Source organism: Grampus griseus (genome assembly GCF_964374135.1).
Source record: "Grampus griseus genome assembly, chromosome: 8".
Classification (NCBI taxonomy): Eukaryota; Metazoa; Chordata; class Mammalia; order Artiodactyla; family Delphinidae; genus Grampus; species Grampus griseus.
This window is the reverse complement of record NC_139002.1, coordinates 38,953,307-38,980,504: the sequence shown is the minus strand read 5'-3', so window position 1 is coordinate 38,980,504 and position 27,198 is coordinate 38,953,307. Positions and strand designations below refer to the sequence as shown.

At 42.8% G+C, this 27,198-nt stretch overlaps 2 protein-coding genes across 2 annotated transcripts; both read left to right on the top strand.

The window, feature by feature from the left end:
- Positions 1–8,972: 8,972 nt before the first annotated feature.
- On the top strand, positions 8,973–10,529 carry LOC309826722 (lysine-specific demethylase 4D-like; the record flags this gene model as incomplete). Its single annotated transcript, XM_082661034.1, has 1 exon — positions 8,973–10,529. One exon carries the CDS (start codon positions 8,973–8,975, stop codon positions 10,527–10,529), a length of 1,557 nt encoding a protein of 518 aa, XP_082517160.1.
- A 7,429-nt stretch (positions 10,530–17,958) lies between these two features.
- On the top strand, positions 17,959–25,650 carry LOC309826077 (lysine-specific demethylase 4D-like; the record flags this gene model as incomplete). The annotated part of the gene is made up of 2 exons (XM_082660063.1): positions 17,959–18,023; positions 24,783–25,650. The coding sequence occupies 2 exons, from the start codon at positions 17,959–17,961 to the stop codon at positions 25,648–25,650; spliced, it is 933 nt and encodes a 310-aa protein (XP_082516189.1).
- Between the last annotated feature and the right edge of the window lie 1,548 nt (positions 25,651–27,198).

The window sequence follows — 27,198 nt, the reverse complement described above, 5'->3', positions numbered from 1 at the left end:
TACAATTTCTAGAAATCTAATCCAAGGAATTTCATTATTTAACTACTGTTATACCAAATATACTGATCTAGGTACTGAAAAATATAGGATATTTATAAGGGATTAGGAATACTTGTGGAAAAGTAAAAAACAAAATAACTGTCCAATAATAGGGGGAACGTTGAGTCACTTATCTCCATCAAATAGAATTTATTTAGCCATCAAATATTATGGTTATAATTACTTTCAATAAATGGTAAGTAGACTTTCTAACTTGAGAAGAAATTTATTAAACACAGCATTTAGATATTGGCTGTCAGCAGAAACAATGGCTAACGTCTGAGGCATTATGTCAACAATCCTCATTTGAAATAATAGCTTTGAAATATGCACAGAACATAAAATATAAGAAGGCTTTCCTGCTGTCCTGAAATTGTTGAGCAATCAGTACAATAAGCAAACAGGACAATGGTCACAGTGAGAGGATTTATTAAACTGACTTCATTTCTTACCTTCCCCAGTTTAAAACACACACACACACACACACACACACACACACACACACACACACACACACACACACACACACACACACACACACACCAGGAAAGCTTGGAGGAATTATTTTTGAAAGACTCCAACTTTCCAGAAATCCATCAAGTCTAATCATTCTGCTCAAAATACTTTTCTTCAATTGTCCGGTTTCCTTAGATGAAGAATTTCTGTGTTACCGGGGATACCATGAATAAGGGTAAAATGGAAGAGTAACTGAAACGAAAGTGTACTTATTCTCAACTAGTACCTGTGGCTCCAATTGAAAGAATCATGGAGGCGGTTTCACAGTAAAAGCAACCATCTGAGACCCATAGAGAAGACATTTGTCTGGAGCACTGAAGGATCACCATAATTGTAATCGGCAAATTCTGAGAAGTTTTGATTTGCGCAGAGTTACACTTACAAAATCAGAGTGTTTCAGTTGGATGCTCAATATCTGAAGACTAATGTGTATCTAGATTATTTATTTTATATAGATAGTAGGCCGGGCTCATTCCTCCTAGGATCCTTAGAAATGTAAGAAGGAAATAATTTAGTTTATAAAACAAATACAGGGGACTTCCCTGGCAGTCCAGTGGTTAGGACTCTCTGCTTCCACTGCAGGGGGATGGGTTTGGTCCCTGGTCAGAGAACTAAGATCCCACATGCCACGTGGCAAAGCCAATAAAAACAAATACTCAACTCAAGGCTTGTTTTAGTTTTCTATTAATAATTCAATAAGAAATGAAGGCTTGTGTGAACTTCATAATCAGCATTTTATGGTGTATTAGGGGAAAGACCCTTAGCACGCTATTTAAATTTTGACATTAATTTTCCTTCCAAATTATTTCACTCTTCTCTTTTCATTTCTTTGAGGAAGTGTTCATATAGAATGAAAAATTTCATTATATATTTATATAGTTTTAAATAAAATCATTGTAGAAGAATTGTTAAGATTAAAAATGAGGGTGAGATGGGCAGATTATCACATGATACAGGTGACCGCTACTTGTAGATCCTCAGGGTCTGGCTTGAGTGGTGACAGCTATAAGTAGGAGAGGAAGGCAAGCTGGATCCTTGGCTCCTTATATAAGGAAGGAGAGCACAGGAAACCTCCCTGGGGTATACAGATGTCGCTGGGGCCTCACAGTAGACTGTCCTGGGATCCCCTGACCTCACCGATTATATGACTAGGGAGAGGGAGATGTAATAACCAATGGTAACTGGGATACTGTATTCCCATCCTTAGAAAAAAAGATTTCTAAAGGAGGAAGTGAATTTCAGGAGAAAGATGATCAATTTCTACTAAACAAGTTGATTTTCAGGGGCTCAGTGGCCAGTCAAGAAGGAAAAGCAAATCAGAAGCGCAGGAGAAAGTCAGTGCTATTCGAGAAAGCTGCGGCACTAAATAATATCTTTAAAGAGAGAGAGTGTGATACTAAAGAAAGCCGTGAACATAAAAAGGAAATTTAAAGGGAGAAAAAAAAAGAGTTCAAAGAGAAATGAGAATTGAGCTTTGAAATAAGACTGTATTTGTATAGTAGAAAAAGAAGTGGAACCAAGGAGAAAGAAAAGAACCGGAGAAGACTATCAGTACCCTGGAGGTCAGAGACATTTTAGGAGGAAGGAATTGCGCCATGAATCAATGATGTAGAGAGATAAAGTGTAACCCATGGAGCAGAACTTGGGAGACAGTGTGATGATTTACAGAGATGAATTTCAGTGGAGAAGTGGGGTCAGAATAAGAAGCCGAGAGAGATGAGGAAATGTTTTTGTAAATGTAGATTATTTTTGTTTATGTTTTGACATGTTGGGTATTGAAATGAAGGTAAGAGAATGGATGCAGCTTAAATCAGGAAACAGACTGATGACTGATGATTTAACTCTTTACGGAGGTGATAGTGATCATTTAATTGACCATAGTTTTGGAATGCATGGGAGGTGTCAATTTAAGGAGTTTAAATGGCAAGATTAGCTCTGGAGAGGGGGAGTATCTTCTCTTCTCCTGAGATAGGAGAATAGGAAGAAAAATGGGGTGTAACCAAGAGGAGAGAGACTGCAGTGTGCGCCAAATGACTTTCGTTACTTATTTTTTTAATAAACATTTTTGGAGTGTGCACTATATAAAGTACCAAGATCCCTTGGAAAATATGATGATGAAAAAGACCTAGACAGTGCCCTCAAAGTAGTTTTATATGGAAGATAAGACAAGGGCATAAATAACTCTAGAGATTGAGAACACAACCTGTTAAGTTAAATATAAATTTTTTTACACCTCAGTTTCTTCCTCCATAAAATGGGAATAATGAGAGTACCACCTATGTTTCAAGCATCCCATTCTCTTTCTAGCTTACATTTCCTAGTGTTCTAATAGAAGTATTTGACCTAATGGAGACATTCAGCCCATGAATCAAACACTGTTTCATTCTCCATCATTGCCCTTATGTTCTCATTTCCTTTTTTACCCAAGATAAATTTACTGGCCCATCATTTTAATCACTCTCTTATCCCTCCATCCAATCCATCAAGACACTTGGTCCTCTCTCCTTGAGATACACATGGCTGGAAAACCCTAACCCTGATGAAACCTTACTATTTGCTTTCTTCCCATCTTTCGAGTCCCCTTGTCCATGGCGGAAAATTCCACAAAGTCATACAATATGAGTTCAGGAAACACATCCAGAGCAAGGCACACATAGGATCTGCATTTCTTCAGCATCTACATGAAGAGGCATCCCATGTTGAGGAGGGTTTTGTTCTAGTGGAAGCCCCTTCCCCATTGCTCTTCCTTCATATAGGGCCTTGATGACAGCCACTTTATTAGGAAAGGGACCTTCAAACTGCTTGGGGAATTAAGCTGCCTAGATATCATGCCAGCCATTTACAGGAGCTGTCTGGGAAAGCCAGCAGCCCCATACGTTAGGAGGCACCTGGACACTTTGGATCCTTTTGGATGCTATAGCCCTCCAGTCATGGAAGGAGTCTAGGCTAGCCTATTATTCAGGCATCTTAGGATGAACATCTAGGGTCATTTTTGAACAATGCTTCTCCTTCATAACAATCTATCCCCAAGAAGCTTGAGTGCTCATCAGGTGTTTCTAAAATAGGAAGAGAGACATCATTTGATTTCCACCCAATCTTTAGAGGCTAAGTTAACTGCATTTGTCACAGTCCCTGAGGGGTGAGCTAGATTGTCAACCACTTCCCCTCCCCACCATTTATTACCAATATATTCTATAGAGACCTCGAGATTGTTACTTTTATCCTTTGACATTATAGTTGGAAAAGGAGAAGAGTGCATTGATCCTCCATTACCTACCTTCTGCATATTCCATGGTGCATGAGGCTCCAGGGCAGAGGTACAAGGAGCTACTACGGCTCACTCAAAGGGCCCCTGCCATCAGTATTCGGGTCTGCAGCAAACATTAATTTGATGCACTCTTACAAAAGCTACCAGCAGGGATCACAGAGAGCAAGCCCTTCCTTGGCTATTATTTTGTCCCTGATCCCAGACCCAAAGGATAAGGGTTTTATGTTAAAGCCAAATAGTGGTGACCTCTTTGGGGAGAGGGGTGGTAGAGGATCAGGCCCCAGCCCCAGCTTCCTCTTGTCTTGAATGGACCCCAGATAGCATATAGGGACCTCGGGCACCTCTTGCAGACCATAGGAGATGTGGGGAGTTTCTATTACTTGGAACAATGGCAGGCCAGCTGATCTTAGTCTTATTGGGGAGACTACAGGGTGAGAAAGGTTAAATGCCTTTGTTCTCTAAAGACAGTTGAGCTCTTCCTCACAGATTTCTTTAGCATGGTTTTCTTCTCTCCCTGGTTCTTGTGCTGACCAGATACTAGTGGTGTTTAATGCCCTGACCACTGTGCCAGCTTCTCCCATTCTGGCAGCTTTCCCAGGGAAACCCCTTTGTTCCTAAAAGGACCCTGAAATTTGTATTACCTTTAGATCCCATATATTTTCTTGTAAGAAATCTTAAAGGAAAAATTTCAGGCAAAATACCTGTGCTTTGTGGGCTGATAACATTAAAAATGAGGTCTTTTACTAGACAGTTGGGAGAGATGATTGCATTCAATTGTGCTGGAATAGGGAATGATGGAGTTAGGGTGGGGCTGATTTGAGTAGAATCTGGAAGAGTTACATGGGTACTGACCAACAGTTCAAGTTTCATTTGGAAATATTTTCTTGAGAGAGTACCTGTTATCCTGGAAGGAAAATTGTCTCTACTTTTATCCAAAGCAAGACGATCAGAGGAGACTTCACTGACAAGGTAATGTTTGCACTGAGGCTTGAGAGTTGCCTGGGTGCAAAGACCATCAGACAAGAGTATACCAGCCTTTTTTGAGACACAGGCAGGCATGTGTTTGGAAGGAGAGAGCAAGGAGCAGGGTAGAAAGGGGTGAGGTCAAGAGGTGATAGTGGGCCAGATCACTTAGGGACTTTTAGGACATTCGAAGGATTCTAAGTGGGGTGGAAGAGGTGTGCCTGAAGTTTGAGGACAGGGGAAACTGAAAGAGAATATTTGAACAGTGGAAATGAGGGGAGCTTAAGAGGATTAGGAAACAGTAGTAAGGGAACACTTGTAATTCGGTTAATGAGATAGTTTGCTTCGTTTTTTTTTTTTTTTCCTTTGTTTATTTGTACACATATATTTTCTGTTCTAAAATTATAACTATTACATATGCTCCATACAGTTCAAGTTGAACTTGGCGTATACATAGTGAAATTTATTTTTGGCATTGTTTTCAATATGTTTTTTTTTTTCACACACACGCACTGTATTTTATTTTTACAAGAGATAAATAAACTGACACCAAGCATTGTAAATGGATGACCACAAGAAAAGCAACAATGATTGCAATTACCAAACACGAAACACACTCATACTATGTCATAATAGCGACATTCAGTCCAGTAATCCTCCATTGTAACAGCTCCTTTACTTTGCAGTGAAAATTGACTTGTATATTTTTTGCCTCTGAGTTCTTGTGGGATTGTTTTTTTTAATTCAAGCAGAAAGTCATAAAAATTATAATCATCTTCCTAAGTTCACTCATTCCCATGTAATTATTTTTTTTTCTTCTTGATGTTTTGTAAGGCACTTTTATGAATTCATCAGTTTGCCATTAGAGTTCTGAAAATGCTTATTCGTTCAGTTACACAGTATAGTTAGTTACCAGAAACCTGTACTTGTCAGAGTGTTTTCCATGAATTCCTTGAACATGAAACCCTTTTATAGGAACATTTTTGCAAAAGCATCAGAGTACACGCAGTACTCTCTCTAAATGATAAAAGAGTTAAAAATGACCATGGTTAAAGATTTGATGAAAGTTCATAATAATGCAATTGACAAGGAAATTTAGTTATTTCTGAGATATACATTTTAAAGTAATAACTAGAATTATGACTTATAACATTATACCAGAACATATAAGATTTTTAGAAATTTCATGTAATGTTTGAAACATTTATATTAACGTATTTCCATACAAATAACCCAAAAAAGTTTATTATTAGTTTTTTATTTGTTGTTGTTTGTTTGTTTATACTGCAGGTTCCTATTAGTCATCAATTTTATACACATCAGTGTATATATGTCAATTCCAATCACCCAATTCAGCACAAGCACACCACCATCCTCACCCCACCACAGTTTTCCCCACTTGGTGTCCATACGTTTGTCCTCTACATCTGTTTCTCAACTTCTGCCCTGCAAACCTGTTCATCTTTACCATTTTTCTAGGTTCCACATACATGCGTTAATATACGATATTTGTTTTTCTCTTTCAACTAACTTCATTCTGTATGACAGTCTCTAGATCCATCCACGTCTCAACAAATGACTCAATTTCGTTCCTTTTTATGGCTGAGTAATATTCCATTGTAAATGTGTACCACTACTTCCTTATCCATTCATCTGTCAATGGGCATTTAGGTTGCTTCCATGACCTGCTTATTGTAAACAGTGTTGCCATAAATATTGGGGTGCATGGGTCTTTTAGAATTATGGTTTTCTCTGGGCATATGCTCACTCGTGGGATTGCTGGATCATATAGTAATTCTATTTTTAGTTTTTTAAGGAACCTCCATACTGTTCTCCATAGTGGCTCTATCAAATTACACTCCCACCAAAAGTGCAAGAGGGTACCCTTTTCTCCACACCCTCTCCAGCATTTGTTGTTTCTAGATTTTCTGATGATGTCCATTCTAACTGGTGTGAGGTGATACCTCATTGTAGTTTTGATTTGCGTTTCTCTAATAATTAGTGATGTTGAGCAGCTTTTCATGTTGATGCATCTCTTTTTTCTACCTTTAATGAGAATGTTACTTCTGTTTCACTGTTAAGAATGATCCTTGGTAATTTTTATCTTGAAATTCTTTATATTACAAAACAAGTTTCTCTTGATGCTTTGCAAGTAAGAATTATAAAATCATGAATGCATTTTGCATTTCATCAAATGCTTTTTTGATACCTATAAGATGATGGTATTTTTCATTTACTTTGTTAATATTCTGAATTATGTCATTAAATTTTCCAATGTTGAATCATGCTTCCATTCTATTTGGTCATGATGTATTATAATTTTATTATATTGCTGTATTTCGTTGGATAACATTCCATTTTATGCTTTCATGTGTGCTTATAAACAAAGATGGCCTGTAGCTTTGTATTTTATTGTCCTATTTTTCATTTTGCTATCAGAGATGAGAATATCTTCATCTGAGTAGCTTTCCAACTTTTTCCATACTCTGAGACAATTTGCACAATAAGAGTTAACTGTTTCTTGAAACTTTTCTAGATTCACATATAAAATGATGTGTCTCCTGGACTTTCAGGGGTCATACTTTGAACCAGCTTCTTATACTGGGGTATTATTCAAGCTTTCTGGTGTTTCTTGGATCCATTTTGGATATGTTTCCTCTCCAGAAAATTATTCTTTTCTCTTATCTTTTGAAAATCTTGCTGTCAAGTTTCTCCTAAGATTCTCTTTTGAGATCTTAAAAATTCTTTTGTGCACTATTTCATTCCTAGTGGATTATTTTCCCCTTCTTTCTTAGGCTCAGTTATACCCATGGTTTACTGCTATCATTAATTTCTTCCAAGAATAATTTTGGTCATCAGTGTTTGGTGTTGTATGTGTTTTCTTTCATTAACTTTGTCTTTATTCTTTGTTATTGTTTTACTCCTACCTCTTCTTTCTCTTCTTCTATTTTGTAGCTTCTTCAATTGAATGTTTAGTTCATATATTTTCAATCACCCTTCCTTTTCCTTTTGGTATGATGAAAGATATCTGTCTCCTTTAATGCTTTTAACCCTAAACTATATTTCAAAATTTATTTAAATAATTTAAATAAATTAAAAAAATTATTTCACAGAAATTTGTAAAAATCATCATAACTTGATGATTTATGACAGTGAGCCATTCTGATGGCTGTGTAACCAGCACCTGCCTTCAGGATAGAATATTCACATTATTCTAGAGACTTCCTCACACCCCCCACTCACAACCTGTCTCTCTCACAAAAGAAACCACTACTCTGACTTCTAACATAGATTACGTTGCCTCCTTTTTCTCTTTATATAAATGGAAGCAAAGAATAGGTATTCTTTTGGGTCTGGATAATTTTGCTCAGTATTCTGTTTATAGAATTATTCTTATATTTTCATGTAGTTCTTGTTTATCTTCATTGCTGTATTGTATTCCATTGTATGAATACACTATAGTGTACTTGACCATTCTAATGTTGACTGGCATTTGAGTTGTTTCCAGTGTTTGGCTACTGAAATAATGTTGTTCTGAACATTCTTGGACTTGACTTTCATTGCACAGACACACACATATCCTAGGCATGAATCAAAGCATGTGGGTAAGTTCAGTTTTAGTGGATTCTGTCTAAATAGTTTTTCAAAGTGAATGTAATGATTCCCATTCTCCTTACCAGAGTACAAGAATTTCCACTGTTCACAACAACATTTATTGTATTGTCACTCTTATGAAATTTTAGCCTTTCTTTGAATATGCAATTATATTCCATGGTGGTGTTTTGCCCTAGTAACTATTTCCAAACATTAGTTTGAAACCTGTCTCTATTGTATTTTTTCTTAGGTTTTGTTTTCAATACTGACCTGAAGACACGACATTTGGGATACCCACCCAGGGCTGGGTGATTCACTAGACCTCAAGAGGCCAGAGCCAAGTGTCGACCAAGGACATCACAGACTTGCAGGCTCAGCCAGCATCAGTCCTGAGCAAGGCTTCTGCCCAGCGTGGAGTCCCCTGCAGAATCAGCAAGCCTAAGAAATATTATCAACTCATTGCATTAAAGTCTACTGGGGGTTCCTGCTGATATACTCCAACCCATTTTTGAAAAAATAGTGTTTTCCAGCATCCTCACCTATCCAGAACATAAGTAAAAACTTGGGAGTTTCTTCCTTATTAATAAAAGCTATGAAGTCTAAGTCCAACTGGGCCCAGAACCCAAGTTGTAGCATAATGGTATTTCATCCAACCAAAGAAGAGTTTAATGATTTCGATACATACATTGCTTATATGGAATCCCAAGGTGCACACCGAGCAGGCCTGGCCAAGGTAATTCCACCCAAGGACTGGAAAGCCAGAGAGACCTATGATGATATCGATGACATCTTAATAGCCGCTCCCCTCCAGCAGGTGATTTCTGGGCAAACAGGAGTGTTTACTCAATACCACAAAAATAAGAAGGCCATGACCGTGGGTGAGTACCGCCACTTAGCAAAGACTGAAAAATATGGGACTCCACCACACTTGGATTTTAAAGACCTGGAGCGAAAATACTGGAAAACACGCCCCTATGGTTCACCAGTATATGGGGCTGACGTCAGTGGCTCCTTATTCGATGAAAACACGAAGCAGTGGAACCTTGGACACCTGGGAACCATTCAGGACCTGCTGGAACAGGAGTGCGGAGTGGTCATCGAAGGCGTCAACACCCCCTACCTTTACTTTGGCATGTGGAAGACCGCCTTTGCCTGGCACACGGAGGACATGGACCTTTACAGCATCAACTACCTGCACTTTGGGGAGCCCAAGACTTGGTACGCGGTGCCCCCGGAGCACGGCCGGCGCCTGGAACTCCTGGCCAGGGAGCTTTTCCCGGGCAGCTCGCGGGACTGTGAGGCCTTCCTGCGGCACAAGGTGGCTCTCATCTCGCCCACGGTCCTCAAGGACAATGGCATCCCCTTCGGTCGGGTCACTCAGGAGGCTGGAGAGTTCATGGTGACGTTTCCCTATGGCTACCACTCTGGCTTCAACCATGGCTTCAACTGCGCCGAAGCCATCAATTTCGCCTCCCCGCGCTGGATTGATTATGGCAAAGTGGCGTCGCAGTGCAGCTGCGGGGAAGGCCGTGTCGCCTTCTCCATGGACGTCTTCGTGCGCATCCTGCAACCGGAGCGCTACGAGCTGTGGAAACACGGTCAGGACCAGACCGTGGTGGACCACACGCAGCCCACGGAGCCCAGCAGCCAGGGCCTGGACGCCTGGAAGGAGGTCCCCGCGCCCTGGGGAGCCGCTCTGGGCCTGAGGCACCACCAGCCACGCCGCGCTCGGCGCCCCCATAGGCCTGTAGCCGCAGACGGTGAGACCCGCCACCGAGTGCCTGTGAGTGCTGTGTCCCGGCGCTCCTCGCCGGCCCGGGGTTCTTGCTCGGCCGCCCAGTTCGAGGCTGAGGCCACCTGCACCTGCGGGGAGCCCGGCCCGACTCAGCCGCCGACCCCAGGTCCGTCTGCCCCGGATCGCCACCCAGCTGGAAGATGTGGCCCTCGTCGTCGTCCTTGGAAACAGGGGACTCAGGAGCCAACTGCTCCCCCCAGGGCTAAGAGGAGGCTTTCCTTGGACATTGCTCAGGACCCAGAGGCTCAGCCCCTGCCTGTGGATGCACCGTCGCCGGACAACGCTGATCCGCTGAGCCCAGGGCTCCAGCATCCCGCCAAGGCTTCTGGGTGTGGTTGTGGCCCTGTCCCCTAAGCCCAGGGGATGCCTTTCTACCCCACTGCTCTTGCGTGGGGATCCTTTGAGACTGGTCGCATTGACATTTCAGAGCTTTGGCTATTTGAACGTCACTAGTCTTGCATGAGAGTCCCTCCTGTGCTGCCGCTGGACCTGCTGGGTCCGTGGTGCTTACCAAATTCGCCAAAGTTTGTTCTTCCTTCCAGACCCTGGAATCTTTGGACACTGCTAACTCCTGTGTCACGAACTGAGGATTCATGCACTGGACACTCTAGTGTCTCTGGAAACTAGGTCCTGCTGAGGTCGCCAGAGCCCAATCTACCTCAGACTCCCATCCCGTGGGCCAGCTCTGGATGCTGCTCAACTTCTAAAGAATCCTGGGCTTTGATTAGCCTCCAGTCTCCCTCCTTTTCCTCTTCCCCCTTCCCTTCCCGCTTTTCTTGCCAAACTAGGCCCTTGTGACCAGTTAGGTCAGTAGAGACTCAGATAATAATTGATAATCTTTCTGAGTCTTTGATGTATTTAAAATGTGTTCTCTGCCAGTATGGTAACCAGAATGATAAAATCTGACTTTACTAAATATATTAAAGGTAACTGGAATATTAAAATCTGACTTTATTTTGTGTTGTTCATTCAGTCAACTGAGAGTTGGTCGCTTTTCTTGCACTTTTCTTAATAATTATATCAACACATTTCAAGCAAAACTTATTTTTCTGAGGTTGTTGCCTTGTGTGATGTTGGTGAGTGAGTTTGGGGTTGATTGTTGGGTTCCAGCTGGCTGGCTGTGTTGGGGGATTTGGTTTGCAGCCCTACCTGAAGGGAGACTTGGAGGAAATCACCTGGCACTTGGCTGATCCAGGTTGCTAGGAGAGATGAGCAAACACAGGGCAAAAAGTGCCAGCATGTGAAAATCTTCTCTCCAAGTCTCCACTGCCTTCTCAATGCTCTACGTACATTTCACATGGTTAAGTCATTGATACATCCCAATAAACAAATCCACAAATAAATGAACAAGACAATTTCAAGTGGGCATATGTTCTGTGGAAAGATTAAAGGGGGTGGGGTGATAGTGCAGAATGGGCGGTGTGGTTCCGGTGGTCAGGGGATACTTCATAAAGCAGGAGACCTTTCTGAGTCCCAAATGACAAGAAGGAAGGTCCAGAGCTGATGTCCACTTGGATAAAACAACAAGTGTAACAGCCCTAACATAGAGCTTGGTGCTTTTGTGTGTATAGAGAGGAAGTTCATTTGTATCTGGGGCTAGAGAAGGGAGAGGCAGGATCTTGTAGCTCATGTTAAATATTTGAGATTTTTCAACTTGAAATGAGAAGGCATTGGAAGTTTAAAACAGCACTTGACATGATATAATTTGCATATTTAACTAATCACCTTAATTGTTCTGTGGACCCCTTGGGGGCAGGAGAAGTAGATAGAACATCTAAGTAATACAGGTGAGAATCGATGGTTACTGACTTAGGCCATAGTGTTGAGAATGCACAGAAGTGGCCAAACTCAGAATAAATTTTGGAAATTGAAAATGATAGTTTGGATGCAGAAGGAAACATTTCAGAGACTCAAACCACATCTCTCTTCCTTCCAGCTGTCATCTACAGAATTTCAGTAAGATTGTGGAATTTGAAGCACCATGTAAAACTACAGGCAGGAGCACGGAAAAAGTAAGCCTTCTTTGAAGTTCTGATTGAGCAGTAGCAAAAGCCCATGTGTCCTCCCTATCACCATGCAGCTAGGCAACTCTGTGGTAGTATATTCTGTGGAAAACTGAAGCTGAGAGACTGAACTCAGGATCCTCAGTGGAGGATGGCAGTGACATGCTTGGCTGAAAAGATGATTAAGCCCTGTATTGAGATGGTGGAACCACATGATGGAAGCAGACTGGAATTACTGAGAAGGCAGCAGCCCTGGAGAGCAACTGGACCATAGTAGATGTCATATGAGCAAGGAGTAACTTTTCATGTGATAAGTAACTGAGATCTTGAGGGCTTTTGGTCCTTTAATTTAGGTCAGTTGTGGATATGGCAGTGCAGAGAAATATGGGAACTCTGAGAAGCCTCTATGAAGACAGTAGCCTGGCTCATATTGCTATTTTAAATTTTAGAACCTGAAATTTTCCTTGTTACTTTTCAGGGATATCACAATCTCTTCCCGGCAGATACACGCTCCAAATAGCCTAGGATAACAAAATTGGGGGTTTTGAAGGAAAAGAAACAAAAATAAATTTCAGAAAATATTTCTTCCACTACACTCCTTATGTTTTCACTTCACTTTTATAGTTGAAACAAAATTTCCTTTGCCCAATAAAAAGAAGCAATGTTAAAAATACAGTTTAGTTTTACCAGTACACTGGTTCCTAAATTAGTGTTCTTGACCTAAGTAAGCAGTTTTCAAAAGAAGATTTACAAATGGCCAACAGGCCCATGAAAAGATGTTCAACATCACTAATTATTAGAGAAATGCAAATCAAAACCACACAGGGGTATCACCTCACACCTGTCACAATGGCCATCATCAAAATGTCTACAAATAATAAATGCTGGAGAGGGTGTGGATGAAGGGGAACCTCTTACACTTTCGGTGGGAATGCAAATTGGTTTAGCCACTATGGAAAACTGTATGGATGTTCCTTAAAAAAACTAAAAATAGAGCTACCATATGATCCAACAATCCCATTCCTAGGCGTATATCAGGAAAAGACGAAAACTCTAATTCGAAAAGATACATGCACCCCAGTGTTCATAGCAGCCCTATTTACAATAGCCAAGACATGGAAACAAACCAAGTGCCCTTCAACAGATGACTGGTTTAAGAAGAAGTGATACATACATCCCATGGAATATTAGCCAGAAAAAGATGAAATATTGCCACTTGCAGCAGCATAGATGGACATAGAGAATATCATACAAAGTGAAGTAAGACAGAAAAAGACAAATATATCACTTACATGTGTAATTTCAAAAACAATACAAATGACTCTATATACAGAACAGAAACAGACTCACAGACATAGAAAACAAACTTGTGGTTAGCTAAGGGGAAAGGGAGCAGGGGAGGGATAAATTAGGGGTATGGGATTAATAGATACACACTACTGTACAGAAAACACATAAGCAACAAGGATTTGCAAAGCAAAACAAAACAAAAAAAAAACAAAAATAACACAAGGATTTGCTATATAGCACAGGGAACTGTATTCATTATCTTGTAATAACCTATTATGAAAAATAATCTGAAAAAATATGTATATAACAATCACTTTTGTGTACACCGGCGACTAACACAATATGGCAAATCAAGTATACTTCCGTTAAGAAAAAAAAAATAGTCTTCTTGAAAGGATCAGGAGCTGGGGGTGGTAATGAAGGGGGTTCATCAAGCAATTCTACTGAAAATTCTATTTTATTTCAAGTCAACCTGCACACTCAGTTTGGATACTCACAATCCGGACCACTCTTCTCAGGAAAAGATGCCCAAATCCAGCTGTTCTTCCATGTCCAGTAAGTTTTTGCTATACTTAATCTTGGAAAAGCAAGGGACATTGACAACGACAATTACATAGAGGCAAGGATAAGAGCCACCTCTGTTCTCACTGCCACGATCTCTCCTAGGCCTCTCTCCACTTCTGAAAAATAACAATCACGAATACAGTGTATATTCATCAAGTTTGTAGACAAAAGGCTACGAAACCGAAAGTAGTATGTCGTGTGGTTTTAACAACTTACCCCCACCATCACATTTTACAGTTACAAGATCTAAAGACTTTCCTATCTATAGTTCCTAGTCAGTTCAACAAAGTCAACTAGATCTGTATAATTTATTTTATTTTATTCACTCTGCTGATGATGGACAATAGGGTCATTTCGAAGTCTTTGTTATTTCAAACAATGCTTTAGAGAACAGCTTTGTATATAGGACTTCTGGGTTATATTTAGGTTCACTTTTAACTTTTCAGGCAAAGCCAGCTTGCCCTCCAATTTCCACCTCTATTGGCAGTGTGGGAGAGCTCTGGTTTCTCCATATCTTGACCCACTTTTTTATATTGTCAGACCTAATCAAAATGGGCAGAGAATAGCTTCTCTGATTGCTAGGGATCCTGCACATCTTCTTGTATTTACTGGCCATTTGGATTGCCTCTTTTCTGAGTTACTTATTCTAAAGCTCTGCCTACTTTTTTTGGTTTGACTATTTTTTGTTCTTGTTATGTGATATTCAGAATACTAATTCATTGTCTGTTTCATGTATGATGACAAACTTCTCCTAGACTGTAATTTCTTTTAATTTTTGACGTCATTGTATTACTCAGGGTTCTTCAGAGTAATAGAACCCATAGGAGATATATGTATAGCTCTTAGTAGGGGAACTCATTCATTTGGTTATGGAGGCTGAGGAATCCCACGATCTGTCAGATGGGCCGTCTGCAAGATGGAGAGCGGGGAATATGGCTGGGTCTGGGTTCGAAAGCCTGGGAACCAGGAGAGCCCACGTCAGATGTCCCAAAGCAAGAGAAGACGGATGCGTCTGCTCAAGCAGAGAGTAAATACACCGTTCCTCTGCTCTTTTGTTGCATTTGGGTTCTCAGTGGTTTGGGTAATCCCAGCTGCAGTGGTGAAGGTGATCTTTACTCCGTCTACTGATGCAAGTGCTAATCTCTTCCCGGAACAGCCATGCACAACACACAGAAGTAATGCTTTACCAGCTATCTGGGCATCTCTTAGCCCAGTCTACATGTGAAATTAACCATTAGAGTCATTAGTCTGGAATCATTTAAATATATCCGACATTCCCATCATGGTGCTTTTGGTTCTCTAAGACATTGTTCCACCCTGAGTTCATAAAGACATTCTTCAGTATTTTCTCTTAAAATTCTGTGCTGTATCCGTCTGTAATGCACCTCAAATTTATTTATGTAAGTGGTATGCGGTCAAGCTCCAATTCTACCCCCCCCCAATAGTGCAAATGCCACTACCACGTATTGAATAGCCCATCCTTGCCCATTGGTTTGGTACACTACCTCCATCATAGGCAGACTCCCACATATCGATCCATGTGTCTGTGTCTGGCCTCTCTATTCTGTACGTAGATATATTTGTCCACTGCGGCTCAAATATCACAGTTCGGTGGAGGAGAAGTCACCCCTCTTTGTTCTTCTTTGAAGGAATCATCTTGGAGATTCTTGCTTGAATACTTCCCTACTTACTAGATCTGTCACCTTGAGCAAGTTTCTTAATATCTCCTTGATGCGGTTTCCTCATCTGAGAAATAGGGTTCATAGGATTTCCCTTATAGGGTCACTATGAAGATAAGGCATAAATAAATTCTTCTATGCAGAGTGCATTGAACAGTGTCTGGCATTAGATAGTCATCATATATTAGCTTTTTTTTTTTTTATTTTGCGCCGACGCGAGGGGGCCCGGGGGCCATCCTAAGGGCCAGGACAAGATTCGGCCGCCAGGCTCCACACGGGGTCTCACCGCCAGAGGCCTCCAGCGCAGGGGCGGTCCCGCAGCACCCAGGACGCAGACTGGCCTCCTCGGACCCCCCGCCAGGGGCCCCCGTCGCGAGGCTCGGGACCACCACCGCCAAACACCCACGAGCCGCGGCCGCCCCGCGACAACACTCTCCCACGCGCACACCGGCCGCCACGCCGGTCCCACACACACCTCCGCCGGGCCCGACTCCCCCGCCTCGGGAACCGTGAGCACTCCACCCGGGGACGCCGCCGGCGGAGGCGGCCAGGGGGGCGACACCCTCACGTGGACGAGGCCGACTCGGTCCCAGACGGGGAAGGGGGCGCGGAGGGGTCGGGGCGGGTGAGGGCCGTTGGCGACGGGGAGGTGGCGGCACGCACACACGGCGAGGGCCGCGGGGCAGGGGCGCGGGGCGCTGCCCAAGAGGAAGGGCCGAGACACGACCGGGCCAACAGGAAAACAAGCGCGGGGTCCCACCGCCACACACACGAGGGCGGTCCCACGACGCCTGAGACGCCGGCCGGCCCCAGCCACCCTGGGGACTCCCACGACCCGGCCCCGCCGTCAGGGCCCGCGTGCGACGGTCCCCCTGCGTGGCACGGAGGGACCCGTCCACCCAAACTCAACCCCTCCGCCCTCGCCAGATCCGCCTTCATCTAAGTCCGAACCCCGGGGCTCGCGCCACAGGAAAACGCTCCCGAGCGAGGCGACGCGCACTGTGCCCACCCACCGCCAACGGCTGCGACTCGCGGTGAGGGCAGGCGCGACGGGCTTCTCGGGGCTGCGGGACTGGGGAACCGGGACATCCGGGCGTCCCCGCCCCCTTGGGCTCGCCACCGGGGTCACCGCACGCGCACGCACACGCGCACGCGCACCCGCGGCCCCGCGCCGGACGCTGGCCTAACGCGACCCTCCCCCGAGTCAGAGGGGGGAGGCGCGGCCCGCGGTACGCAAAGAACGGCGCTCGGCCACACCGCTGGGCCGGCGCAAGCCGTCCGGCGAAGGCGAGGGGCTCTGCCCACGTGCTCTGGCAGTCGTCACCGTGACCACTGCACGCTTGGGAGGGGCAGCGGCTGGGGGTCCGGTACCCCAAGGCTCCCTCTCGGATCGCTAGAGAAGGCTTTGTCACCTATGGTGCGTTATCCCCTTTCCATCGTCTCTCTCGTTTAGGCCCAGGGAGGCGCTCCACGAGCCGCCAAGTCCACGACTGGGCGCGGGGTGGGCGGGGGGGGGTCTGCGGTATGGGTAAGCACACGGCCCACAGGAGCGTTCGCGGCCACAGCCGGGGGCACAACCTCTGCCGCCCCCAGGCATGTCCATCGGGCTCCGGAAGGAGGGAGCGCGCCCGAGAAGCGCGACAGACCCCCTTCTTACAGGCCCGGGCCCAACACGATCGCACCCACGCCCGCGTGCTTTCCTCGCCCCCCCACAAGTGGTGGCGGCACACGTGGCGTTCACCTGGCCACAGTCAGTGCCCCCAACAGCATACCGTGGGAGGACGACGGCGACGAGGCGGCACCTGTCCCCCACCGAGGGAGAGAAACAGAGGCACGCCTCCCTTTACCGTCTCGATTCCCCCAAGAGAGCCACTCACGGGACACACCACCGCGGCGGGGACCCGAGGAGCACGCTGGGAAAAGGGAACGACACCACCGCTTGGCCTCGGGCACCTGAGGGACGACCTGGAGCGCTCCAGGGGAACCACAGAGGACCAAGCAAGGCACGCTCACGCGCCGGCAGGGGCGCGCAGCGCAGCGGCAGGACGGACCCCCACCAACGCGGAGAGGACCGCTCGCTGGGCACACGCCAAGGAGGCGAAGCGAGAGTGTCTTCTGCGTCCCAGGACCACGTCCCCGCCCACGCCGTGAGGCAGGGTGCGGGAGACCGAGGGTCAGGGCCGGAGACCACCACCCCTGCCTTCCACACACCCCTCGACAGGCCGGGAGGGCGTGACAAGAGAGACGATGGGCCCGCGGACAGAACAAGAAGAGTGGTCCCGTTTGCCAAGGATGTCCGTCCCTTGTCTGGCGTAACTTAGGCCCGGGCCAGGAGAGCGGGACATCACCACATGGATCACTGAATATTAGATTTTTTTTTTTTGCGGTACGCGGGCCTATCACTGTTGTGGCCTCTCCCGTTGCGGAGCACAATCTCCGGACGCGCAGGCTCAGCGGCCATGGCTCACGGGCCTAGCCGCTCCGGGGCATGTGGAATCTTCCCAGACCGGGGCACGAACCCGTGTCCCCTGCATCGGCAGGCGGACTCTCAACCACTGCGCCACCAGGGAAGCCCAATATTAGCTATTTTTAATAATATTCTGTTAGAGGTACAGAGAAACTTCTGTTGATCAAAAAAAAAAAAAAAAAAAAAGAAAAAGAGAGTGAAAAGACAAATAAAAGAGTGAGAACAGATATCGTGTTACTCATACCCAGTAAAGAACTAATAAGCAGAACATATAACTACTACCAAGACAGACAACCCAGCAGAAAAATGGACAAAATACTTGATGAGGCACTTCCTGAAGGAGCACCTCCAATCAGCCAATAATCATCAGAAAAATTGGTTCACCCCTATTAGTAACCAAGTAAATGCAAATCAGTATGAGGTACCCCTGTGCCCTCACCTGATCTGCTAAAACTGAAAAGGCAGAAAATCACCAAAGGTTTGCAGAAGTGAAGGGTGATGAGCACCCTTGCGTGCAGCTAGTGCGTAAACTGGTAAAATGTGTTGAAAAATTTTGGCAAGTTTAAGTTTACGTATTCTATGGCCAGTATACACGTCAGAAAATTTTCAGAGCAACGCTGTTTGTGAGAGGCCCAAAGTGGAAGCAACCCAAAGCCCCATCAACAGTAGAAAGTTTATATGGTTGAATACTTTACAGCATTGAAACAGAAAAGTCCAGCTGCATGCAAGGGCGTAAGTGATGGAAAAATACACCAAAAATATGCTAACGGACATAAATACAATTGTGTTTCTTCAAGGTTATATAAAGTTTTCAAAAATGGACAGAGTTTTAATTTTATAATGTTTACCAAAATTACTATGTGAATAGTTAGGATAAGGTCAGTCCAGGAGGCAGAAGGGGCTGTAATCTGGGCAAAAGAGCACAAGTCAGGCAGCCAGGTGCCTGGCAATGTTGCATTTCTTGACCTGGGTAGTGGTTCCACTTCTGCTCACTCTATAGTTATTTGTTGAAGTGTACATATATGCTTTATAGATTTCTGTGAACACTTTATATTTCGTAATTTAAAATATTTTAAAAAGTGCTCTAAAAGATTATGTCACATAGTGGTTCATAGACTCATTTGGTTTATAATGTGCTGTATCGTAGACTGTTTCCAAAACTCAGATTATGTTTCAAATTTTTTTCATTCTAATATTGTTTATTAATGCCTTCTCCTGTTTATTTATTATTTACAATATTATATTTAGTAATACCTAAACTTTTGGGCAGTTTTAGATTTACAAAGCATTGAGCACGTGGATCAGGGAGTATTGACCCGACCCCACTCCCATGTCCCCCTATTAGTAACATCTTAATTCCCATGGTATATTGATGACAATTAATGAACCAATGTCAATATGTTATTGTCTACTAAAGGCTATCATTGGTTCAGATTTCCTCACCTTTTACCCAACGCCCTTTTTCTGTTCCAAGATCTCATGTAAAATATCAAAGTACATATAGTTTTCATGTCTCCTTAAGTTTCTCTTGGCTGTAACAGATTCTCAGACTTTCCTTGTTTTTGACCAAAAGTTTGTATAGAAACCTGACAATCTGGGGGAATACTGGTCAGGTATATTGTAGGATGCCCCTCTATTGGAATTTGATGCTTTTCTTATGATTATCTTGGGTTTCTCTGTTTTTTTTGGAGGAAGATTACGGAGGGAATTTTGTCACATTTTAATCACATCATATCAAGGACATATACTATCAAAGTAATTTATGGCTTTTTTTTTTTGGCCACGCCTCGCAGTTTGTGGGATCTTAGTTCCCTGGCCAGGGATCAAACCTGGGCCCTTGGCAGTGAAAGCGCAGAGTGCTAACCACTGGACTGCTAGGGAATTCCCACTTTATGACTCTTGATGTTGACCTGGTTAAAATGGTGTTTGGCAGGGTCCACCTCTATAAAATGACTACCCCTCCCCGAGTCCCATCACCACTTGCCACTCTGCACCAGCTTCTCACACCCAGGGAGCACTCTCTTCCTGTAGCAGGGAGTACTATATAATTTATTAACCGGTTCTTTCTTTATTTTATTTTTTAAGTTACAAACTTCTATTTTTTTAATCATTTATATTTTTGTATATGGTTGTTTTCCCTTTTGTTTTTTGAATTGTTTTATCATTTTTATCTCTTTTTTCTTTCAAATAATTCTGAGGTATTTTGGTTTAGTTTTTACTAACTACTTGCAGACAACATAAAAATCAATAGATTTTTAGCTATTATATGGATATTGTTTTAGATGTTATGTGGATATTCATTTTTAAATAAATATGGTGGTGTTCCCTTTTTTCATTATTGACTTTCAATTTTATTTCATGATTGAAATAATAGATTGATCAAGATGGTACTCAATACATTGATTCTAAGGAATTTTCATTGAGATTTATTATGTGGTCTTAACAGCGGTAAATTTTTGTAAATGTTTTATATGTGTTGAAAAGCATTTTGCTATGTGGTTGCTGTAGGAAATATAATCAAAGTTTTTAACTTAATTGTTTAAACTTTTATAACATTTTCTTCTGTCCTCATGTATCAGTTTCTGGAAGAACGGTGTTTGAAAAAAAAAAACAAAAAACCTCACACCATCATTGCAAATATGTCAGTTTTACCTTATAATTCTCAGTCTTTGTGTTCTATGTCTCAGTGCTATGTGTCTAGGTGTGTAAAGTGCATCATTGTAATCTTTCCCACGAGTTTTTCTGTTTCATAACTATAAGGTGCCCTTCTTTTACCTTATAAATACATTCGATATTAATTGCTGCTAGACCAGGTTTCTTTTGTTTAATATTTGCTTGGTTTGACTTTCGCACTCCTTTTATTTTCAACCTCTTAGTTCGCTGTAAGATTGGTTTAAAAAATCAAAAGTGCGCAGACAAAGTGGGCTGACCAACGAGAGCAATTACCGTTGACTGGTGCTGATCAAATTATACCTTTGCCCAGGTAGAAAGCCAGAGCCATCAGGACATGGGTCTGCATTTGGAGGCCAGCTGCCCAGAGAACACTGTCTCTCTCTCTGGGTCCTTGAATATCTCCAACTGGAATCAGGATTTTGTTGGTAGAAGATAGGTCACTTTATTTCTGTAATTTGTGCTTATGAGCAAAAGTTATTTTCCTACCAGAAGTTTTAAAAAATGAAACTATTTATGCATATAGAGAGAGAGAGCGAACTATACATTTGGATATCCTTTTTTGAGTTTTTATTTTTAAACTGTTTTCCAACTTGTGAAGTTAATTGTTTTCTTAATATTTTCTTGGTAAAAATCACAAAGATTTTCAGGAAAAAACACCTCATTTAGTGAACTGCGATCTAATGGGAATGAGAAGGTTTCTAGAAGTGGGTAAGGAGTGTGTCCATTGGAAGGGACTTGTAAAATACGTGGGATCAAATTAGAGATTTTGATTGCATATGAGGGTATTAGATTTGGGGTGGTACTGATTGAATTGAGATTGGTGTAGGACATATATAGCCAGCCTTTGACACAGCCTGTTTCATTCAGAGGCTGAATCCTTCAAGGAAACCATTTTCTGGGTCCTGTGTATCATCATTTGGAATTAAGATTTTAGACTGGCAGAAGGCAAGCACTTTTTTGGCCTTTTTTTTTTTTTTTAAAGCATAAAGATGAAAAGGATGACACTTCATACGAGAAAGCAACTTTTTTCCCCTGGTAAAATTCACATTTATTTATGCATTTAAAGTACAAGCATTGCATGCATATCATTTTTAGATTTCTTCATTGGGGCCATGTATTTCTGTTAGCACAGGGATTAAAACCATTTTACTCTTTCACTTTATAATTGATTGTTAACTGGTGTATGGGATCTATAGATTTTGTTTGCTAATCAGTGTCTAGAAACTTGGTTGAACCCTATATTTCTTTTTTTTCTTTTAACATCTTTCTTGGAATATAATTGCTTTAGAATGGTGTGTTAGTTTCTGCTTTATAACAAAGTGAATCAGTTATACATATGTGCCCCTATCTATTCCCTCTTGCAACTGCCTCCCTCCCACCCTCCCTATGCTGCCCCTCTACGTAGTGAAAAAGCACCGAGCTGATCTCCCTGTGCTATGTGGCTGGTGCCCACTAGCTATCTATTTTACATTTGGGAGCGTATATATGTCCGTGCCACTCTCTCACTTTGTCCCAGGTTACCCTTCCCCCTCCCGTATCCTCAAGTCCATTCTGTAGTAGGTCTGCATCTTTATTCCCATCTTGCCCCTAGGTGCTTCATGACAATTTTTTTTTTTTAGATTCCATATATATGTGTTAGCATACGGTATTTGTTTTTCTCTTTCTGACTTACTTCACTCTATATGACAGGCTCTAGGTCCGTCCACTTCACTACAAATAACTCAGTTTCATTCCTTTCAATGGCTGAATAATATTCCATTGTATATATGTGCCAAATCTTCTTTATCCATTCATCCTGTTGATGGACACTTAGGTTGCTTCCATGTCCTGGCTATTGTAAATATAGATGCAATGAACATTTTGGTACATGACTCTTTTTGAATTATGGTTTTCTCAGGGTATATGCCTAGTAGTGGGATTGCTGGGTCGTATGGTAGTTCTATTTGTAGTTTTTTAAGGAACGTCCATACTGTTCTCCATAGTGGCTGTATCAATTTACATTCTCACCAAGAGTACAAGAGGGTTCCCTTTTCTCTACACCCTCTCCAGCATTTACTGTTTGTAGATTTTTTGATGATGGCCATTCTGACCGGTGTGGGATGATATCTCAGTGTAGCTTTGATCGGCATTTCTCTAATGATAAACGATGTTGAATATTCTTTCATGTTTCTGCTGGCAATCTGTATATCTTCTTTGGAGAAATGTCTATTTAGGTCTTCTCCCCATTTTTGGAGTGGGTTGTTTGTTTTTATAATGTTGGGCTGCATGAGCTGCTTGTAAATTTTGGAGATCAATCCTTTGTCAGTTGCTTCATTTGCAAATATTTTCTCCCATTTTGAGTGAACCCTATATTTCTAATAATTTGTCTATCAATGCAAATTAGTGATTCGATTTTAATTAGAATGTTTCAAGTATTTACACATTAAGGATAATGCTTGTTAAGGATGTGTCTATTTGTGTTGTGTACTTTTTTCCTGCTTTTGTTTACATAGGCACTCTTTCTATAGTGGTAGATTTTTATCTGTGTCCCCTGTTTTATTATAACGTGATATGCTTGTGCTTTTCTCTCTTTTCTTTTATGCTTATGTTTTTACACTTTTAATGGTCTACAAATTGCATTTTGGTTTCAGTCATCATTTCTATTGGGTGTTATGTTTTCTTTTGTAATTGTTTCAGCTTATATCATTGTTTTCCGTTCCCTAATTTATCTTTTGGGTTAAGCCATCCAATTTCTTGAGTTGAGTGCTTAAGTCCTTTCTTTTCAAGCTTGCTTAATGTCCTTACTGTTCAGTTAGATATTCCTCTTTTTCTGTCTTATGATTTGTCCTAATTCTTTATTTTTAAATTTCAGCTTGATTGCTGTATAATTGACTTTTAAAATTGTAAAATATTCAGTCAACTTTGTGGTGATTTGATATACATTGTGAAAGGATTCCCCCCATCTAGTTAATTAACACATTTCCTTCATATATTTACTTTCTTTGGTAAGAACATTTAAATCCTACTCTTCTGGAAAATTTCAACTATACATCACATTGTTATCAACTATAATCACCATGGCTAACATTAGCTCCTGAGACTTTATTCACGTGTACCCTTTTACCCTCCCTTCCCTGCCCTCCCCCGCAACCACTTTTCTACTCTGGTTCTGTAAGTTTTACTCTTTTTTCTTTTTTTAACATTCCACATAAAAGTGATACCATGCCATATTTGTCTTTCTCTGTCTTATTTTACTGGACATAATACCCTCCAAGACCAACCATATTGTTGTGAATGACAAAATTTCATTCTTTTTATGGCTGAGTAGTATTCCATTGTATCTATGTACCACATCTTCTGTATCCATTCAACCATCGCCTGACATGGTGGTTGTTTCCATATCTTATCCAATGTGAATGTGGGAGGGCAGAGATCTCCTTGATATTCTGTTTTTATTTCCTTTAGCTATATACCCAGAAGTGAGACTGCAACATCATATGGTGGTTCTATTTATAATTTTTGAGGAGCCTCCATACGGTTTTCCATAGTATGCACCATAGCTGTACCAGTTTACGTGCCTACCAAAAGAGTGTACTTTTTGCCCTTAAATTCAAACTTTGAGATTAAGATTGCTATACAATTTTCTTTTACTTGATGTTAAATCAGTTTGTTTTGTCATCCACTTATTTTCAATATTTTGTACTTTCTTTAGGTTTGGCTTGGAAACTTCCATGAAGAGACTTTCTGCTACAGTGAGGTGAGAAGCCACCCATGCGCTCAAGCCTGGGAATCTGGAGAGGTCTCAGGCACTTATACCCCCAACAGAGGAAACTCACAGAGCTGCAGGCTGAGGCAGGACTTGGCTCAGAGAGCCATCTCCTCTGGGAAATACTGGATTTCCTTTGACTCCACAATGCTGACAAGAGTGGAGTCCTTCTGGTGGTTTGACAAGCCTAGAGAAGGTACCACCTCATTTGGTAGAATTTGACGATTTCAGCAAATATATTGTTTACGTGGAGTGGCAAGGTGCACACCGAGCTGGCCTAACCAAGGTGATTCCACCGAAAGGATGGAAAGCCAGACAGACGTACAGTGATATCGATGACATCTTAATAGCCGCTCCCCTCCAGCAGGTGACCACTGGGCAGGCAGGTGTGTTTACTCAGCCCCACAAAAAGAAGAAAGCCATGACCATGAGCGAGTATCGCCGCTTAACAAACAGTGAAGGACACCAGACTCCATTTTACTCTGATTTTGAGGATCTGGAGCGAAAATATTGGAAACCACGCCCCTATGATTCACCAGTATATGGTGCGGACGTCAGTGGCTCCTTATTCGATAAAAACCCCAAGCAATGGAACCTTGGACACCTGGGAACCATTCAGGACCTGCTGGAACAGGAGTGCGGAGTGGTCATCGAAGGCATCAACACCCCCTACCTTTACTTTGGCATGTGGAAGACCGCCTTCGCCTGGCACACGGAGGACATGGACCTTTACAGCATCAGCTACCTGCACTTCGGGGAGCCCAAGACTTGGTACGCGGTGCCGCTGGAGCACGGCCGGCGCCTGGAACGCCTGGCCAGGGAGCTTTTCCCAGGCAGCTTGCGGGGCTGTGAGGCCTTCCTACGGCACAAGGTGGCTCTCATCTCGCCCACCGTCCTCAAGGACAACGGCATCCCCTTCGGTCGGGTCACTCAGGAGGCTGCAGAGTTCATGGTGACGTTTCCCTATGGCTACCACTCTGGCTTCAACTGCGCGGAAGCCATCAATTTTGCCACCCAGCGCTGGATCGATTATGGCAAAGTGGCCTGGGAATAGGGCTCTCCATGGCCTTTGGAAAGATCTTCATCAGAATAAGGGAGATTTCAGGTGAGCACCCTTAGGATATTAAAAATGGGTGGTTGGGTGGGGACTCTAAAAGGGACCTATAATTACCACCTGCAAAGGGTGTTGGATGTTAGAATAGTAACATTAACACCAGAGCTTTGTAAGGTACTGAAATTGTGTGTGTGTGTGTGTGTGTGTGTGTCTTCTGTTTTCCTGAAGCAATATGGAATGCAGACTTTGTTTTCTTGGAGCAGCACGGAAATAGGAAGGTGGGGAGGCTTTATCTTCCTTTCCAGCCAGGCTTGGAGGTGGAACAATAAGATGAGTGTGGCCATGAAGAGGTGAGGAAGATGGGCCGTGTCCCTGGCATGCACTGTAGAGAAGAAAGGAGACTTGGGGAGGTCGGCATTGTCACAGACTGTGAGGCCCCCTTCCCTGGCCCCTCTCCAGAGCTGCAGAAGCTTTCCTTCCTCATCATGGCAGAGAGGGTGACCCCCAGGGGAAGCTTTGTCCTTGGTATGGGAAATTCCAGAAAGGCTATTACTCTGGATAGTAATAACAATTCTCTATTCAGTTCTCCTTCCCTATCACCTTCCCTGCAGCCTCTTATTTTTCTTTTAATGGTGAAGTAAATAAATGTGATGCTGTTGATGTGGTTTTGTGTTGTCCCTCCATCCACAAAGTCAGTCCATCCATGGACCCCCTCTGTATGCGTATGTGCAAAGTTGAACCTGAAGCGTGATGTCTTTTGTAAAGCAAACTTTTCGGTAGTCACTGCTTTGAGCTTTCCAGCAGTTACTTAGAGGGGAGAACTGGACTTAGAGTCAGCAGAAATGGCATTCAAACCTGCACTTTGCTACTTTCTAGTCGTGGGACCTTCAGCAAAAAAATTCATTGATATTCTCTGAGCCAGAATTACAGTGCGAGAATTTTGTGAAGATACTGGGGATGTAAATATGACAGGCATGTAAGAGGTGCTCAGTTAATTTGATGTGCATCCGTACACTCTCCTGGCCTCTAGGGCCAGCCCAATGCCTAGGACATCCGCTCGTATTCTTTCTCTGATGCTCAGTTCTACTGTTGTTTACCTCACCACACCCCCAGACTTACACGTTACTTTTCTTTTCATTAATAGACTTTAATTTTGCAGAGTACTTTGCAAAAAAACTAAATGGAAAATACAGAGGATTCCAACATACTCGTTCCCAGGCTCCTCCACCAGCATCCACACCAGAAAGGAACATTTGTTACAATCGAAGAACCTGCACTGACACCTCATTATCACCCAGAGTCCTTAGTTTAATTTATTCACTCTTGGTGGTGTACGGTCTATGGATTTGACCAATGTATAATGACATGTATCTACACTTATAATACCATACAGAATAGTTTCATTGCCTAAAAATCCTCTGTGCTCTGCCTAATCATCCCCCCTCCCACCCGACAACCACTGATCATTTTACCGCTTCCATAGTTTTGTCTTTTCCAGATGACTTCTTTCTCGTAGTAATATGCCTTTAAGTTTCCTCCACGTTTAGT